At 41.2% G+C, this 19039-nt stretch overlaps 1 protein-coding gene across 1 annotated transcript; it reads left to right on the top strand.

Annotated features, from left to right (window-relative positions):
• The first annotated feature begins 477 nt into the window (after positions 1–477).
• Positions 478–16914, top strand: LOC120502168 (pancreatic lipase-related protein 2-like). Its single transcript, XM_039709339.1, has 14 exons — positions 478–601; positions 4314–4411; positions 6916–6964; positions 7733–7887; positions 8889–9014; positions 10513–10647; positions 12438–12546; positions 13189–13305; positions 13384–13506; positions 14336–14454; positions 15154–15283; positions 15475–15586; positions 16104–16271; positions 16764–16914. Exons 2-14 carry the CDS (start codon positions 4409–4411, stop codon positions 16825–16827), a joined length of 1410 nt encoding a protein of 469 aa, XP_039565273.1. The 5' UTR covers positions 478–601; positions 4314–4408; the 3' UTR covers positions 16828–16914.
• Positions 16915–19039: the final 2125 nt, after the last annotated feature.

Below are 19039 nucleotides of genomic sequence, written 5' to 3' on the forward strand. Positions count from 1 at the left end.
CTTTGACAAGGCATGTTCACCAGGCAGCTAACAAAAAGACAGCTGGTGACTGCTGGGGAGGACACAGGGCAAGGAAATAAAGCTCCCAGCAGTGGAGGGTCAGTCATTACCTGTAACAGGAGCTCACAATAGCTGCTGGGGAGGACACAAGACAAGGAAATAAAGCTCCTGCTCTGAACTCCCAGCAGTGGAGGGTCAGTCATTACCTGTAACAGGAGCTCACAATAAGCAGGTAACTCAGGAGAGCATTCCATGCTGGCTGGGATCAATGTCACACACAACAACCCCTGTGAGGGGATCAAACAGCCTCATTTTGCTTTTCTTCAAACTAACAAAACTTCAGGAGGGGAAAATGTTGCTGAATTACACACAAAGAGAGACGAGAAAAGGCAACATCTGTTATACCCAGCACTGAGGGGATCACTCTTACAGAGGCTCTCACTCACCCACACCAAGCCTATAATTAGACACCGTGTGGGCAGGTCTGCTCCTACTGTCGTGGGGCTGATTCCAAGTGAAAAAGGCCAGCAGCCACCAGGATCTGCCAGGGAGCTGGCTGAACAGAGCCTGCAAAGCACCAGCCCCTTCTGCATTCACGGTGGTAAGTGCTGAAAAATTGCTGGGCTTTGGGGGTGAGTGTCTGTACGAGCTGTAGGTCGGGACTCCAAGGATTCCTTAGCTTAAAAATAGCCAGGCTGAGCGGTGTGGTCTGAGTGAGCATGCAAAAAGCAAAGAGCAGCACTCAGAGAGGGACCTGGGCCGCAGCTACCACGCTTAAAACTTTTCAATTCCAGGAAATCCCAGTAGGGGATGAGAATTTCTGGGCTGTGACAATGCAGTGCAGCTAGGAAAACAGGGTGGGTTCAGTGGGGCTAAGGTAATCTGAGGCTCAATATATCCCTGTTTTTAAAGGAAGAACAAAATGACAGTATTTGCAGATGGTGGCTGGACTTCTTTAGTTTTTAAGGGAAAATGCATTAAAATACAAGTAGCAGCAGAAATTACAAAGGAGGATAAAACAGGCTACATATTTAAGAATTATTAGGAGCACTGAAAATTTAAAGGGAGACTGGAAATGCGGAAGAATTCTAGAGCTGTTTTGTGGAAGAATGTGAAAAATGAGACTTTTTTTGGTAGACTACTGTGCACAGGGGAACTTGAACTAGTCATTGACAAGGGCTATTCTGCACTTCAAAAATAGACAACAAAAAGACAACAGTGCTGGTCTTGGAGTTGACTAAGTTTAAAAGCAGCCTAATCATGGAGATAAACAGTGGAGATCATCCAGGGAGGACAGACAAGTGGCCAGGTGGTGGCTGCAGGTCAGCTGAAGGCTCCCTGGTTACTCAGAATTGGCACAGCCACTTCCCCAAACTGAATCACTTTTGTTGTTGGTTTGTTTTGGGTTTTTTATGATGCTTGTAGTCAGATTAAATTATCATAATTATCTCTCTAAACTTGAATGTATGGATACCATGTAAGGTCAGGTGAGGACCCTATTATTTAGGAAATCTGAGCAAATACTGCACAGTAGGAAGCCAGACTCGTTATTAAATATGTCTTCTTCATTAAATATGTTATCCTACAATTTCCTGTTCACCAGTTCTAAGGAACTGACCCAAACAACTTAAATCTTACTGCACCCTCCAGCATACCTACCTAACCTTTTACTGGAGCTCTTCCCACTTTAAATGCCTGAAGAAAATAATTTGCATCACTATTCTGAGTCATTCAGGTCAATGTCCTAGTCCACTGTTTCAGATTCAGTTTAAGAGGTCAACTGGCACTCAGAAAAATCTCCTACCCAGACCAGACAATGTGTATGAGCCCTGCCTTGCCATGGTTATTACTTTGTATGGGGTGCTTTGGATGAAGAAAATTTGCAAAAGGTTCTGCACATCTTTGCCCTGCCACAAAATTGATTTCTCTGATATTAAATTTGTGGGCTCCAGAGCTGTTCAGTTAAGGCCAGTATCTTCCTGCAGAACTTTGCTGTACCTAAAAGCTGGTGAGCAAGCAGGAAAGGAGCCTGACCAATGCCAAGATGATTTTTACTTGTTATTGCTCATTTGTACTGAAGCACTGTCAAAGAACTTCATCCAGAATCAGGACGCTGCACTGGGTTCATGGGGAGGAGCTGGAGACGAAATTAAGTCTTTAACAATTATGCCAATTACTCTGCTACCTGAATTATCACAACTTATCACCAGCATTTTCCTCAGTACTCTGCACACCAGTTTTGAGTATTTGATAGTTATTTAATAGTCTGCTCAAGTAGTGTGCCTGAGCCACTGACAGTGGGCTGTGCCTAGGAAAAATGGTATTCCTTCTGTGCTTGTATAGAGTGGGCTGAACAACAAAATTACATTAAATGAAACAACTAAAAATCATATTTTACTTTCAGGTATTTGCATATATAATAAAGGATAAATATGTACATGATATCCCCATTATGAGGCCTAAAAATACTACTGTAATTTTTTTAAAATTTTCTTCTTCTTTTTACCATTTAAAGTAATGTTCAATACTTGGGTGTGCAAGTAGTTCTCTTAATGCCTCACACTTAAAGCCATGCAAGAATTTTCTGGGAGAGCAAAAAATTTAACCTACAACTCCTATATCCAAGCATATATGTTAAACTCTGGATGGGTTCTCCTCCTTTGTATTGATTTCCAATTTAACTGCTGAAAAATAAAAAATACTTAAATAAAACTGTGGAAAGACAGAACTGCAAAGATATTCTCTGCTTAAGGACAGTGCCAGTGCAGGAAATATAGGAAGTATGGTAGGAGTGGTAAGGCAAGAAAAAAAATGGAAAAAAAATCACACATCAAAAGGACCTGAAAGAAGGCAGAGAACTTAAACTTCAGTATTGAAGTGAATAAAGCAGACCTGAAAATTGGAAAGTAGTTTTCTCCCAATTTTATGTGTGGAAACAAAGAATAACAATCTCCTTGTCACTTCAAAAGTCACTACTAATACATTAGCAAGACTTTAAAGGTCCTTTCAGTTACAGCTTCCTCAAATGTTCACCTCAGATCTGCAAACATGATATGCAGTGTGACAGCATTTAATTCTCCAAACACCAAAAAACAATCCTACATCCAAAAGCTGTACTTTTTTACTATACTTTAGCCTAGATGTCAGCATTTCTTCAGTCTGAGCTCATGTCCAGTAATAGCAGTGTGGAAAGCTGGCATTCAGTGTAATGCCAGAAACTGATTCCTCTAAAACCTTTGTCAGTGATGATGCAGCATGAGCAGTGAGTAAAAAAAACCAAAATCACACCTTGATCATGATAAGCTCTGATATATGATATGATAATGATAAGATATATGATAAGATATTATATATAATATGACATGATGGTTCACAAGCAAGAACTGTATTTGTAAATCCAGGAGCTGCCTTCTAGTTCTTCCAGCTAAAGCTTGAAATGCCATAATTACTCAATTTTTAATCTACTTAATCCATGCGTTTAATTTTAATCCACTTAACTGTTGTAGTATTGCATGTATACAATTTTACTTTCTTAATCAAAATATCAAGTGGCAGATATCTTCCTAAAATCCTAGTATCATGTGGCTTAAAATATTGATCTTATAAGACTGTCAGTTAGTTTGTCATGTCATTTAAGTGAATGCAATTACACAGCTTAATCTTTTAACAGTTTTTTACAGTTTTTCTTTCATGAGTGGAGAAACTACCCTGTGGAGATTTTCATTATTCTGCCTTAAGCTGATACTGGACTGAAATTCCACAGGTCTGAAATTCCTCAGGTCATTCATCCTAGTTTTTACCTAATATCATATTAATTTCCTTGAAATTATGTATCTGGACTTTTCTTACAAATTAATAACTTGAAACAAAAAATACCAATAGTTTTTTGATAGTTTATTTTTTTTAAGAATCTCAGCTATGAGTTACTGAAGTCCAGTGATTTTTGAATTTCCAGCTCCAACAGCTATTCAACATCATATCTGAAATGATTGTTTGAACAGAGAATCACTGTGAATTCTTTTTTGGTTTTTTTCCTGCTGTGAACTTCACCTGGTTTTGGTAAAGACAGACAAAAAACCATTGTATCTTCTTAATTCTTTCATCAAATGCATCAAATATTTTTCCTTAATTCCAATTCCCATAAATTATACATGTTGACATTGTTGTTTTCCTTATGAAATCTGTGTCACTTTTAGCAATTAATTCCCAGTTACCAATATTGCTCTTTTTTACCCCCTGTTTTCTTCTAATTTCTTCCACTTTACCAAGTTATCCATGGGTTTTTAATTTATTTTATATTACTTTTTTTTCAGCATAAATCCCTCCAATTTTCATTAAAGAAAACAGCAGCCATTTTTATATCCTGGTACTGCCCACCAGAAAAAGAGATAACAAGGGTCATAAGAGAATGGTGAGTAAAATTCTTAGCAATTCAACACATAACAAATGTTGTTTAAAATGTTTAAAAAAAATCTGTTTATGGCAGTGAAATCATTGGGTTAAAATGCTGGTAATGAGAACTCCTGAGATTTGGCCTTGCTTCTCATTAAGGCTCTGTGTGCCTGCTTGTGTGCATGTCCTAAGGAAGGTGTGTGGGTACATGTGTGGGACTTAAAAATGCACTGCAGACAGTCATTATGCAGAATTTCTCATATCTCCCCAACCTCCACCATGGCCCATGAGTCACTGATTGAGCAACGGTGTCCTGAAGGTGACTTGATGTCCTGTTGTGAGGAGCCACCACTGCTCCAGTGCAGCTTTTATACGACGGGATGCCAGGCTGGGAATATTTGCAAATTTCTTTTTTCTATGCTGAGCATCAATTTAAGAATATTTAGTGCGGGTTTTGCATGTTTTCTGTGCACTGAGATGTCACCTGAGCTCAGCACTGAGCAGCTCCTGCCAGCAGCACGGGGTAGGCTGAGCTCACGTTCACAAACAAGTCCTTCCAGTTCCTCTTGTTCAGCACTACGCCTCCTAAATGCCCAGTGAAGGAATTTCCAAATTGCATGCTGCCTGAACTCTTTTTACATAGTTTTTTAACCTCTTTGCAATATTTTTGTCATTAACATAGGCTGATACACAAAGGCTTCCCAGTAAAAAATTATCTTCTACCCAAACTACAACCCTCTTAATTAGAGAATGTATCAACATTCCACAATTGATAAAATTTCTGCTACTCCTTTTATTTCCCTGGCCACATGTTCATTTCTATTTTCTGCCTTCAAAGGAAGATCCTTTGAAGGAAATTACTGACCACTTTTATTTGGCAGCAATCTCCCACATTCTCCTTAAATCATTACTTGCCTTTCAGATTCTAGGTCTGAAATACTTTTATTTGGCAGTAATCTCCCATATTCTCCTTAATCATTACTTGCCTTTCAGATTCTAGGTCTGAAAAGAAATTCTACTCTTCTTCCTGTGTTCCTGACAGGGACTGTACATCTCCTGGGTGTGAGGGCTGTCCATTAATATTAAGAAATCCTATGGAGCTCTCCCATTCATTTGATGAGCCACATCAGCTGTGATTTTCCTGCACTGTCATCAGGTTCTCATCAATTTGATGGGCACCTTGACAGACATTCCAGCTGAATGGAGCTGCTCCTTTTGGCTAACAGCTGGGACCTCTCTGTTCCTGCCCTTCACCAGCTGCTTAGAATAGCTCCTGATCCTTTTCTCTCCTATTTTACATCCAGACTTCCTCTCTGCTTTCCACTCTCCTCGAGCAGAAGTTTTCCTCTCTGGTAACTACATCATAAATTGGGTTTAGGATCAGAGTTGTATTTCTGAGGAAATTCCATTATTCCTCTCAGCTCTGCACTTTGCAGCTCCTGTTCACTGCTGAGATATTCATCCTCACTCCTCTGCCCTAACACACAAACAAAACAAGCTGTTACCAAACAGGGACTTCAGAGTTTATTAGAGAGTGCTCTGACCTATCCTGTTTGGCTTTGTTAGGAAACCATGTCATTACAGCCAAGTAATCCCACTTCCATCAAAAACAAGCACAAGGTGGATCACACATTCCTCCTGTCTGACACGTGTCACACAAGCTTCAAGGACAAATTCTGTAAAATTCCCAATTGTTTCTTCTTTGTTTCTGAAAGCATTTTGTAGCATCAGGGACCTTTGCAGTGTTGTGTTTCTGGCTTTCTCACATCTGTAAAAACATCCCTTGGAGAGTGCTATGCACATAGTGAGATTATAACTAGTGAATTTACCACTTTTTCTTAATATTTCTAATGAGCTGTCCCAGTGGCCAGGGGACACTTTAAACTTTTGGTTTGAAAGTAAAGCAGTATGTTGGAAATGGGATGTGGGTGCCATAGGAAACACCTAAAAGAGGAAATTGAGAACAGTGACTGAGGCAAACGAGAGGGGAGGAGGTGAAATTAATAGATTTGCCATGGAAAAGACCAGTAAGGAAAGTGTAAGGGAAAGGAATCTGACCAAGGCTTTTCTTGCAGTGAGGAGCCTAAGCTGCCAAGAGTGCAGACTTCAACAAGTTACGTGTACCACTGTGCTTATTGTACCACACCTCTCACCACTCCCACCACAGCTAGAAAAACAATCAGGATGCTGTGATCTGACTGACTCCAGCAGCAGCCTGCATGCAGTATTGTCTGTGCAGGAAATGCAGAGAACAGCAAATCTGAGTGGTGGGGAAGGATCCTTCCCTCATCCTGCTGGGAACACTGCCCCTCCAGCAGCCCAGGATGCTGCTGGCTGTAGGGCACATTGTTTTATGGTCACTTGGTGTCTGCCAGGACCCCCAGGCCTCCTTCTGGCTGATGGGTCCCCTCTGTGCACAGGCCAATGTGTGAGGTTATTCCTCTTTGTATTACACTCTTTTAAAAAGGAAAAAAAAACCCACTCAAAATAAATTGCTTAACCTGTGTATTCAATTTGTTTTAGGTGGTTGGAATGTGGATTGTTGCATTTTACCTCCTTGGCAGAGTAGCAGGTGAGAAGTAGTATCTTTAAATACTGCCACTAGAAAGTGAATTCAGATGAAGTGGTACATAGTAGATGATGACTGTTATTTTCCTTTACATTGAAATTGTAGTATGATTGGTGGGTCATTGTAGGGCAATGTCGTTACAGTGCATGGAACTAATGCTAAAAGACTCTGCTATGTTTAAAATTTATTTTTAAGAGCACAGGAGTGCAACTCTTCTCCGCAGAGAAATTCAGAGTTGCATGTCCTATTTCTACCAAGGCAATGCAAGATCTGTTTTTATATTGCTGCTCTATACAAAGAAATGACCAGCAACAGGGTGTTCAGCACACCAATGCTAAAACATGAACGTTGAGTGTAAGTGAGCACGAGACCCACTTGATCTAGAAAAAACTACTATATTGAAGGAAATATTCACATCATTTTTTGTACAAGGTTGCCTTCATTCCCATGACAGAGACACAGTGCTTTGGAGTGGAGGGTATGCAGGAGCAACTCTAACAAGCATTTCTTACTAGGCTGTTTTTAAAAAGGAACTGAACTAATCCTTTACAAGCCTAGAAAGTGGTGTCCAAATACTGTGTGCGTCTTTACTTGGTTTATTTAGCTCTGCTTGTGTTCCCACTTGAGGCAATGCACACAAAGGACATATAAATGACCTTTAAAAATTAATTTCTAAGCCAGTAATAAACTTAAATCCTTAGTTTTTTGCTCTCAAATACATCACCAAGCAAGATAGTCATTCATACAAACAAGTTGTTTCTTCTGCTCTAGGTAAAGAAGTATGCTACCCCAGGCTTGGCTGTTTTACAGATGACCCACCCTGGTCTGGGGTACCAGGGAGGCTTCTGACAGGTTTGCCTGATTCTCCAGAAGAGATGAACATCAGCTTCTCTCTCTACACCAGAGAAACAGGAAATAACTCACAGGTGACATTTATTTTTAACATCAAGAGCTGACTGCATCTAAAAATATTTGTTAACTTGTTACAAAGTCTGTGTCAGTCACCATAGGCAAACAAGTCAGAATCTGAAGTTATTTTGAAGGTACACTAATGAATATACTTTGGGGTAAAACACACAAAAAAAATGTTATGAATGAACTGTAGGGCACAAGAAATTTCCTGGTATTTTCCTGAAATTTAGGATATAGGTTATGGCAGACTACCTTTTGCATGTATTTAAGTCTCTGAGGAAGGTTGGAGCACATGGGATACACTCATCAGCAGGTTGCTCAGCACTTCTGTTAGTGATGAAATAAATCAAAATACAGCTTCCAGTACTTCCCATTAAACCTCAGCATATCTGTGATCTAGGACACAGCCCATCCACACCCAAACTTCCTGAGCTCATATCACAGCCCCTGTATTTGTCTGAAAACAATACAGACAGATAACATTCTCAAGGAAAAATAGATAATTAAGTAGCCTGCAGCAGTGTGTGAAGAGCAGCTTCACCCCTGCTGCCTGCAGCCCTTGCATGAAGTTCTTCCAGCCCTTCTGGAGTGGCTAATGAGGAAAACAGGCTGCAGCCTGCAGGCAGAGCAGCACCCTCAAGCCAAAGGTCAGGTCAGCAAAAGGACAAGCTGGAGCAGGAATTGTGGAGCTGGTGGGCTGCTCCCTGGAGAAACTCATCACCTCAGGCCAAGAGACACCCTGTGACCATGTGGCACTTTTAGTTGCTTCACATCCTGCCAAAGGGTTTCCTCATGCAGAAGGATGGGAGCAGCAAAAACCACAAGGGCTCAATTTCTGTGGAAACCATAGTGGAACTGAGAAGGATGAGATTTTTGGTCTCTGAGTTCCAAAACCACAGACTTTGTCCTGTCAAGGTAGAGTCCCTTTAGTCTTGAGGGTATGACCTGACTTTTTAAAATGTTTGAAAGTAGGAACAGATAAAACCCTTTTTTTTTTTTTTTTTTTAACCTATAGGTGATCTCAGCGATAAACTCCTCGACCATCCAGAAGTCACATTTTTCCTCACACAGGAAAACATCTTTCATCATCCATGGATTTGGCAGCACTGGAAAAACAGGCTGGGTGGTAGAAATGTGCTTGGTATGAGACAGTACCCTCTGGCTCCCATCAGCCCTCTTGGTATCCTTTAGGCATTAATGCCCACCATGCATTTTACAGCTCATTAGGTAGCAGAAGATACAAACCAAGAGTTCAATTTCACACACACCAGTGCTCCCACTGGGGAAGATGCAGCACATCAAGGTCCCTTGGTCCTCTCTGACATTGTTTTCCTCTGGAATTTCCTTTTGCAAGCCCTGCAGACCAGATCAAGGCAATAACTAAACAGAGCTACCCTCTGAACAGAGCCTCTACACCCATGTGCAGACATGGGGTTAGACACCAATTCACAGCTGCTCCCAGCAGCAGAAACTGAGCCTTCCTTCAGTCCAAGGGCACTCCTGACTGTAAAGCTCAAGTTTCAGTCTATAAATACAACCCTGGTTCACCACTATTTGTTCTTAGAGACAAACAAAACCAACTGAAGCAACAACAAAACCCAAACAAACAAACGTAAGAACACTACCAAAATTTTGCTTTTTGTTTGATTAGAGAGTCTGGTGGGAAAACCATTTCAAATATGAAATGGGGAAGCTCCCACAAAGCCAGCAAAGTGTACCTTGGCTCTGGCAGACAAGCAAGATCTGCTCTACCTGCTGCTGCTTCTGTGCTGGCAGGGAAAAGGCCAAACTGGGAAAGGACACCACTAAGTCACAAATCAGCAGCACTACTTCTGTTCACAAATCTATGAACATTTTTAATCTGAAATACTCAATTTCATTTTTCTCCTTTTTTCAATTGAAAAGAAGCAGCAATTCTTTCTGGCTCTTTACACTACAAACTTTTGTAGGTTCCCACAGGAGATGAGTGAGTCCAAGATGCATTACAGTTTCACTTCTGTTTTCCTTGCCATTCACCTTTAGCTGCTTCTCATGCATTAATTTTTGTTACCACTCCTTGTTCTATCTCAAACCTTAAGTGAGCCTCATTCACAGAAAACTAACTGCAGACTAACATGATTCTTCCCCTGGAAAAATCACTGTCTCTGCAGAACTGTGCCCAGTACCAAAGTGACCAAAGCTTTCTTTGCTGAAATAGAACCTTTCCTCTCTCCTCCACATTTTTTTGAGTCTGACACGACTTTCACAGTTTTAATCCCAGTTGGTAAATAAGACAGTATACTTCTTGTACAATGCAGTTAAACTACCAACACCCCTCAAAGAAAGTCACAATACTGTACATGGAATCTACTGTGCAGTTGTATGGCATTTCAGAAGCATTTCAAATATAGAAATGGTCTCTAAAGTAAAATATTTTTATTACAGTTTTCATAACTGATATTTTTTGAGGAATGGCTTGTTACATTCTGTCTTGTAAGAAGTGTTTCAGTGTGGTACAGTCTACAGTGAAGAGTCTCATTTAGTAAAGAATGAGAAACTTCATTATTATGTTACATTTTAATCCTTAGTCCAGTTTAAGTTGAATCTCTGATTGTTATTTTGTTTCTTTAAATACTTTGCTTTGTGTGTTCCCACACCAGCTGTTACTGGAAGTGGAAAACATCAACTGCATTGCTGTGGATTGGAAAGAGGGAGCAAAAGGCACCTACGTCAGTGCCGTGAACAACATCCGCGTGCTGGGGGCTGAGGTTGCTTATTTCATAACTGCTCTGCAGGTAACAGACCCTGCTCCACCACCTGCAATTCCTCCTGCTGGGCTTGTGACACTGCTGCTTTGGGTTGGGACCTGGGCCAGGACGGCCAGGCAGGGCTGTACAGCTGGGATCCAGCTAATTACACTAATTATCAACCCTGTGAGGGCTCCTCACAGCCTCGAAGGACACAGATGAGGCTGAGGCTGAGGAGATGTGCCTATTAATTAGAGACAGTAGGTGGCAATATCTCCATATGATGTTACAGGCGAGCCAGCATTCCATGGAAATCAGGCGAGTTCGGTGCTAACCCGAGTTTCCCGGTGTTATATACCCTGCCAGAAGTGCATTCATCTCTCAGCTCAGCACCACCAAAACGAGCAGTAGCTGCCTTACTTGATAATTCCATGTTTGCTGCCTACAGGCACCATAAACTGTGCAGCTGCCTCCTCTTCCCAAAGGCAGGTGTTCCCTTTTGCACACAGAGTGCAGAACACTTGCAAAGTTTGTGCAGCAGCATTTCCCACTGATTTCAGAAAGACTCAGGGGTACTTGGAGCAGCTGAAAATCGGAATTTTGCCTGGCACTGGACTTGACCCTGGCCAGGAGTTGTTCATCTTAAAGTGCAGCAAGGGAAAAAGCCCATGAGACAAAGTGCCAACCTTGCAAGAACCTGAGGCTCAAAGAACACTTTACCAAAATCTACTGTTCCTTCCCAGGAAAATCATGTGTAGCCTCACACATTTGGCTTCTGGATCTTTCTCCTCTATGTGTAAATATCAGGTCATTTGAAGATGGGCTCAGTTTCTTATTTACTGTCTCTGTTACTGCATCATGTGCAGTCCAGGGCACCCTTTCTTCCCTTACAAAAATGTATAAATGATGCTTAGACTTCCTTGTCTTTTCCCCAGTTTAAACATTTCTGGAGTTTCATTGTCAGAAAAGTTTAGCTGCATTGTAAATGGAAGTAGTCCAGGGCACCCTTTCTTCCCTTGCAAAAATGTATAAATGATGCTTAGACTCGATTGTCTTTTCCTAATTTAAAAATTTCTGAAGTTTCATTGTCAGAAAAGTTTAGCTGCATTGTAAATGGAAGCACTGCACTAAAATGTTCTCAGAGGAATCTGCCATGTAACCATAAAGGCAGACAGACCCATTCTCCAGATCTGCTTTAATTCTGGTACTCACATTACAAAACTTAATGTAAAAAACTGAAGCAATTAGCAACTTCGTTGGTTTTGGTTGCTACAAAACCCAATGAATGTGTCCCCTCTGTCTCTCTTTCCACCTTCAATGCAAGTGTAGGGCTTGTACAGGTGAGAACTGGCTAAGAGGAGAATGGATGTCACCTCACTCGAGCTTGGCAGTGAAAATCTTATTCATTATGTGATCACATATTCTAAATAGATATGAAGAATGGATAAGTGACCAAAAAAAAAAAAAGCCTGCAAAGTAGCAGAAATAAATGAAAAATAAGGTCATTTTAATGGAAAATTACATTAGGGATTGATCCAAATGGGAAAGATGGTCCACATTTTGTCACACAGGATAATGGAATTCAGCAAGCATATGCCAACACTACAACAGTGAACCCTTCATCACTATGCATGCAAAATTCCAGATGGGATCATTTTTCTGTCAATTCTTAGTGTAATTTAAACAGCAATTAACTCAAGGAACTCCCCCTCTGTTTGCTATGCAGAAAGTCGGCCTAGATGTTCCCAGAGGCCCATAATGTCAGACCTTCTCTTTGCTTGTTATTCAAAGCCTGTGTTCTTATCTCCTACCACCACCACCACCACTTTAATGATCAGAAAATGTTCGGGTACTCCCCTTACGAAATCCATTTAATTGGCCACAGCCTGGGAGCACACACTGCAGGAGAAGCAGGAAGAAGGGTCCGAGGCATCCGAAGGATAACAGGTAATGGGTGACCCTGCTCACCAAGGTGCAGAGCTAGCAGCGTGTGTTTAAAGGAAAAAAAACCTGCCACACACTGGTCTGTAGACTGGAATTAAATTATTGGCAGTGCTGGAGATACCTGTCATGAGACCAGACAAAATGTGTGCTTCTCAGAAATATAATTACAATAGGTAATTATTGCATCTTTTTTTCTGTGTTTAGGTGAAGTACTCTTCAGTGGAAGGACAAGCATAGCTAACATGTTTGTAGCATTACCATCACTCACTGGGTTACATCAAGCCAAAGACAAAGCAACAAGAACCCTTAGTTTTCCCTATTTACATCTTTAGAGTCCAGTAATAAGTTTATGAGTAACAAAGGCCTCCTTCCTAGTAATATAATATGCCATTATATAATCTATGGGAAAAAAAAGTATTTTCCATAAAATTATTCCAAAAAATCTTCTCTTGGAATAAGTTTCCAGAAAGGTTCACAAAACCATACTATTTGCATATTTTTATAGTTTAGCTTGGAATTCACATCATTATTGGGCTTGCCTTTTGCAAAACTAAACATCTGATTTCATAAGTTGGCAAAAGATAAATTAACATATGCAACACTTCTCTCTCTCCCTCAACCAACAAATGTGGGGGTTTGTCTTAGGTTTAGACCCTGCTGGGCCCTATTTTGAAGGTACTCCCCCCGAGGTGAGACTGGATCCTACAGATGCAAACTTTGTCGATGTTATCCACAGCAATGCTGCTCACTTCCCTGCAGCAGGTAAGTGCTCCTGTGCCAGGGGGCACCTGCAGGGATGGGCATGGCACCAACACTGACACCTTCCCATGTGTGTCTCAGGGTTTGGGATGTATAACACCACTGGGCACCTGGACTTTTTCCCAAATGGAGGAACTGTGATGCCTGGATGCACTGATTTAATTCCAGAGATGGAGCAAAGTGATTTTGAAGCCATCATTGCAGGTAAACATGCAATTCCAACACACTTAATATTTTGTTTTTGTTCAGTTCTGAAGCACGAACTGTGAAAATTGCCCATTGTTTGGGGGAAAACAGGAAAACCAAATTGCTTTTTGCCTGTTTACTCCTAAGTTAAAAAGGAAGTAACAAACAACAAAGGCTGGAACAGAACAGTGCTCCAGAGAGAACTCTGCAGGGAAAGGAGGTGTCATACATGCCTAAGCTTTGCTTCTGTAATTTGAAATCGGATGCAAACCCCAAAAAGGCAGGAAGCAGGGGGTCTGCAGGTCCAACAACCCCAGCAGGAGACTTTCCAGGCTGAGAAAGACCAAATCAGCAGCATGACAGCACCACCTCTGGGTTCTTGCAGGTGCTGTAAAGGGCATCCAACACTAAGGCATCAATTAGGTAAAAGCAGTGAGTGTTCCCAGGGACTGTACATGCCTCACCTCTGAACTGAGACTTCTCTATTTTCAGAGATTTTAGTCAGTTTGGTGGATTCTCCATGCTCTGTTAAATGTTATCTTGCTATGACATCTCATATATATATATGACTGTCTTCTTAAAAGGGACTATTACATCATAGCAAACCAATGCATCTCACTTGAAATCTTAGGGTAATGGTACACCATTCTCCAGACAAAACACAAAAAAACAGCAATTTCTACTGCAACTAGAAATTCAGACCAAAAAAAAGAAATTATTACAGGCCTATGCTGCTGTTCTGTTCTGTGCCTGAGCTGTTTCCATGGTGAGACAAGGGCAGCTCTTACAGAGGATAATGGGAGGATTTTTTATCAAAGCTCATAAACTTTAAACTTTTTCCCAACAGATGCTACACTCTTTGGGGGGTGCCACCACTCACGCAGCCACGAGTATTATTTTGCAAGTATCCTCCACCCCACTGGATTCCTTGCATATCCCTGTGACTCGTATGAAGACTTTAAGAAAGTAGGTATTTCAGCCCAGGAAGGGGTGAGCTGTAAAGCAAATATTCCAGGTCTCTGGAGCAGCCAGCACTTGGATGCTGGGGTCCCATGGAGTGGCTGGGTAGGGGGAAGCACAGCACACAGCAGTTCCAATATTCCACGCTGGAAAAGCAATCCTGAAGCATAAATGGTGCCACCAAAAAATTGGGGGACAAAAATGAAAGCTCGTGGAATTCTCACCCCAAACCTTTATGCCAAGAAATATAAGTTAGGTAAATGTATCCTACTAATTCTTACATTTAGAGCCTCCAGAATCCTTGACTGCTCTCTAGTTTACATTGGGCACAGATTAGAGCACCTAAATATGTTTATGAACGTTGCTCCTTTCATTTTCTCCCATTTGTGAATGCAGGAAGGTTCCCCTTGACTAGGAGGGTAAAGCTGGCCTGTATTTTGCACTAGAATCTAACTCAAATGTATTTGAGCTAGCAAGTTTCAGGCTATTACCAACACAGGCATCAAACCTGCTCATTCTGCACCCTCTTGGGTGCTGGAGCCGTTATCTAAAACAAGTTTGTCAGGTTTTGGTGTTAAGTAATGAAAACTCACAGTACTGCCACAGCTTTGCAAGATCAGAACAGCATCTGGAGCCTTAATTTCATAAGGGCCAGCATGAAGAAGAATAATATTCCTCATTAACTGATGCTCTTATTTTCCCTAGGGAATCTGTTTCCCATGTCCACAGGAGGGATGTCCAATGATGGGGCACTATGCTGACAGATTCCCAGAAAAATTGAAGAGGGTAGACCAAAAGTATTTTTTAAATACAGCAGCAGATGAGCCTTTTGCTGGTAAGTGGAGAAGGTTTGTTACAGTTGTTCACAAGTCTGAAAAGTGCCTCGATGTGATTTACAGCCCTGCACCTGTGCTGTTCTATAAATAACTGCTAATAGTCTGACAGAAAATGCTACATTACTCGTGAAATGCAGCATTCAAGCTCACCAGTGATAGTCTGGATTTATTTTTGGTTTTATTTATGCAGCTTGGAGACAAAAAGTGTTTATCAAATTGTCTGGTGTCAAGAAAACGAGGGGAGATATCAACCTGGTTTACTATGACACACAGGGGAACACAAAAGAATATGAAGTTGCCAGGTAAGTTAAATTAATATTTTTCTACAGTATTTAATGCTGCTAGCACTAATCTGCATACTTTCCACACATTTAAGCAGTGCTAACACTCATCCTGCATTGCAAATATTCTGCTTCACATCAGGAAAGAAGTTATTACTTAAGAGCCGTGAGGGCAGATGGATGGTTGTAAAAAGCAAGTGGGAGGCATCTCCATTTCCATGAGTTCTGTGTTTCTGAACTCCAGGTGAGTGATCCCTGCAAACTCAGCACACAAGGGCTCTGGGGATACCCCAGTGTCATTCTTGTCACCTCCCCATGGCCTCCTGCCACAGGAACATTTAAGGCATTCTGTATTGCTTTTCATCCTCTCCTCATTCAGAGCCCTGGTACAGTGTCCTGTGCTCTTACAAAGAACACCAAAAATGCAAATTTCTATTGTAAAAAAAGGGAAAACATGAAAATATGTGGAGCATGTGATTTATTTCAATGATCTCTGAACTGTTAAACTCGGTGATGCTGTTTTTCCTTCTCTTTGCAGTGGAGACCTCTCTCAAGATGATGTTTACACACAGTACCTTGATGTTGAAATTAACCCCAAAAATACTACCAAAATTGAATTTCTCTGGAATAAAGCCATATTCTCTCTGCTCTGGGCAAGACTGGGAGCAGGAACAGTCAATATAATACATGGAGCAGATGGACATAGGTAAGTGTATCCCATTTAGAGCTCAGAAGAGAAAAAACCCTGAGAGAAAAGATGGAGAAATGGTCTTAAAATTGACACACGGTTTGTAATCAACAATGTGAATTTCAATAAGGAAAAATACATGGCATTGCACTTTGGACAGAAAAAAATCAGAAAAATCAGATGTTTGACTATGCACCAGGGAATAACTGTCTGGGAAGGAATACAGCAATGAATAATTTGAAATATTTAGCTTTTCCACAGCAAAACAATTACAAACCAAGATAAAGCATATTAAACCTCAAATGTTACAGCTGGTCCCCAAAAGGAGGAAATCCACCTTGTTACTGTTAATAGCAGATGTTAATAATCTTTGCAGAAGGCTATTAGGAAGCCTTCAGTGGGATTATGGGTTGGACTAACAACCCTCAAGGTGACAGCTGGCACCCTTTCATTTTTCATTGGGCAAAAAGAGATAAATCTTGATTCAAGCATTTTTTTTTTCTTTCCCAGGTCAACTTTCTGTGGCCATGGAACTGTGGCATATGGAGAGCCTCAGTTACTTACACCTTGCTAGAGGTCCCCAAGGTCTGTACACGGCAGCTGAGTAAACCCTTAGTCTTGTGCATGGAAATCTTGGCACAAAACAAAAAAATAAAGCAAATTAAAAAAAAAATGTTGTTCCCTTTGGTTTTTTTTTAGTTCTTTGCAAACACACATGTCAATATTTCTCAAGTTTGAGCCACGTTTGTTGCGCTTGTAACTATGGAGCAACCAGAAATGACAGATGCTAAAACCCATTTAAAACACTGTGCAGTCTCACTCTATCTGTTCCTCAAGGCAAGAACTGAGTCCCACCACACTGATAGATAAATCTGGGATATTATTAAACACTCTCAAGGCAACACGTGTCCTCAGAGCAGCCCTGCAGGTCTGAAACAGCTCCTTTCTGCAGCCTGTGCTGCTGTTCAGGGTTTCCCAGCCCCACGCGGGAGCAGTGCCCTCAGAGGACACTCTGGGATGGGGCAGGAGCAGCACCAGCTCAGAGGATTCCTGCAGCAGGTGAGCCAGCCCTTTGTACCTGCACCTGCCTGGAAAAGGCAGGCAAGGCAAACCTCAGGTGCTCCCCACTTCAAAAGGAGCTAAACACTGAATCCCAGCTCCTGGGTGCTGTTTTATTTCAAACACAAATATTTGCAGTGGCCACTGAGAGTCCTGAAGAGAAACCCTGAGTAACCAGGTTTGCAAAACCTGGGACTGACCATTTCACATTTAAAATTACTGCTCTGCAAAGCACAGCATGAGTGAGCCTCCTGCAGCTGTAAGAGACCAAGACAGTGGATATTTTTCCAAGTATAAAACACAAACTTTGAGCTAATGAAGAGGAAGAAAGAGTTAATAATTCATTTACCCCCTTTTCCCTGTGTTTGATAAATGACGTACAAGCACTTGGGCAGATAAAGTTCTAAGAAATAGGGGTAGAAATACTATGACAACACATTTATGAGTATAGACTTCTGAATGAATTTTTTTTTAAGAAAAACACCAGCCCTGTTGTATCCTTGATTAAACACAAGTGTAAAAAAATTAAAACCATAATTAAACAGAAGACTGAGGTTTAGCCAGACAGACCTGCAGTTCTGAGTCCTGCAAGTCTCCTGGGACATTGACACATGGCAAGGAAAAGTGAACAATGCTGGGAAGATCCACAGTGTCCCAAGAGAGAGCCGCAGCATCCTGAACACCAGAAATCCAGTCCTCTCCTCTGCCTGCTTCCTATTCCAGAGTACACCTTCTTCGGGACTGCAGAAGCATAGCTGTGCCTTACTTTATTACTTTTTTTTGTTTGTTTTTTGATCAAAACCCATCCTTCTTCCAAAGTGTGGGGCCACAAGGACCAGAGCATCTCCTCCAGGCACAGAGCAGCCTGCATGGTACTGAGGGACTGCATCCCAGCTCTGCCCAGCCTTCCAAAATGAGAGGCATGCATGAAATCCAACTGACCATGGCCTAAAGAACTGTCCATTTTTTCTGTCTCACCTGTATTATTACAGTATTGAATAACAGCAGCAGACTAACAGAAAAAAAATCCAACCCAAATCTTTTCCACCAGCTCTTAAATTAAGTGGGAAACACTGTTCCCCCCTCATTTTGAACAAGTGTTAAATCTTGCTAGTGCACTGGGGCATGTATGAAAACAAACCTATTTACAAACCAGAATCCCACTTCAACTAAAGACAGGAACACAGAGCTCTAAATCAGTATCAAAGGTGGTATCTTAAGTTACAGTATTGAATAAAAGCAGCAGACTAACAGATAAAATTCCAACTCAAATATTTTCCACCAGCACTTGAATTAAGTGGGAAACACTATTCCCCCCTCATTTTGAACAAGTGTTAAATCTTGCTAGTGCACTGGGGCATGTGTGATTCCATGAAAACAAACCTATTTACAAACCAGAATCCCACTTCAACTAAAGACAGGAACACAGAGCTCTAAATCAGTATCAAAGGTGGTATCTTAACAATAAATAAAATTTAGCTGTTTGAAGAAATAAACTCCACTATCATGGATGATAGCAGTGGAACACCTGGTGTCCATTTGGTCATTCCCAGAGGTGCAGATCAGGGAACATCAACTCTGCAAACATAAGACCATAAAGCATAGCCAAGCTGATGAAACTCTCTGAGTGGCGTCAGCTCAGGTCTCATTTCTTGAGTTCACTTAGGGCCTTCTCCTAGAGACAAACAGGTCCAAGAAGTTGCCAGACCTAGCCTTGTTCATTTTGC

The sequence above is a fragment of the Passer montanus genome, unplaced genomic scaffold (genome assembly GCF_014805655.1).
Source record: "Passer montanus isolate IOZ18808 unplaced genomic scaffold, ASM1480565v1 scaffold21, whole genome shotgun sequence".
Lineage (NCBI taxonomy): Eukaryota > Metazoa > Chordata > Aves > Passeriformes > Passeridae > Passer > Passer montanus.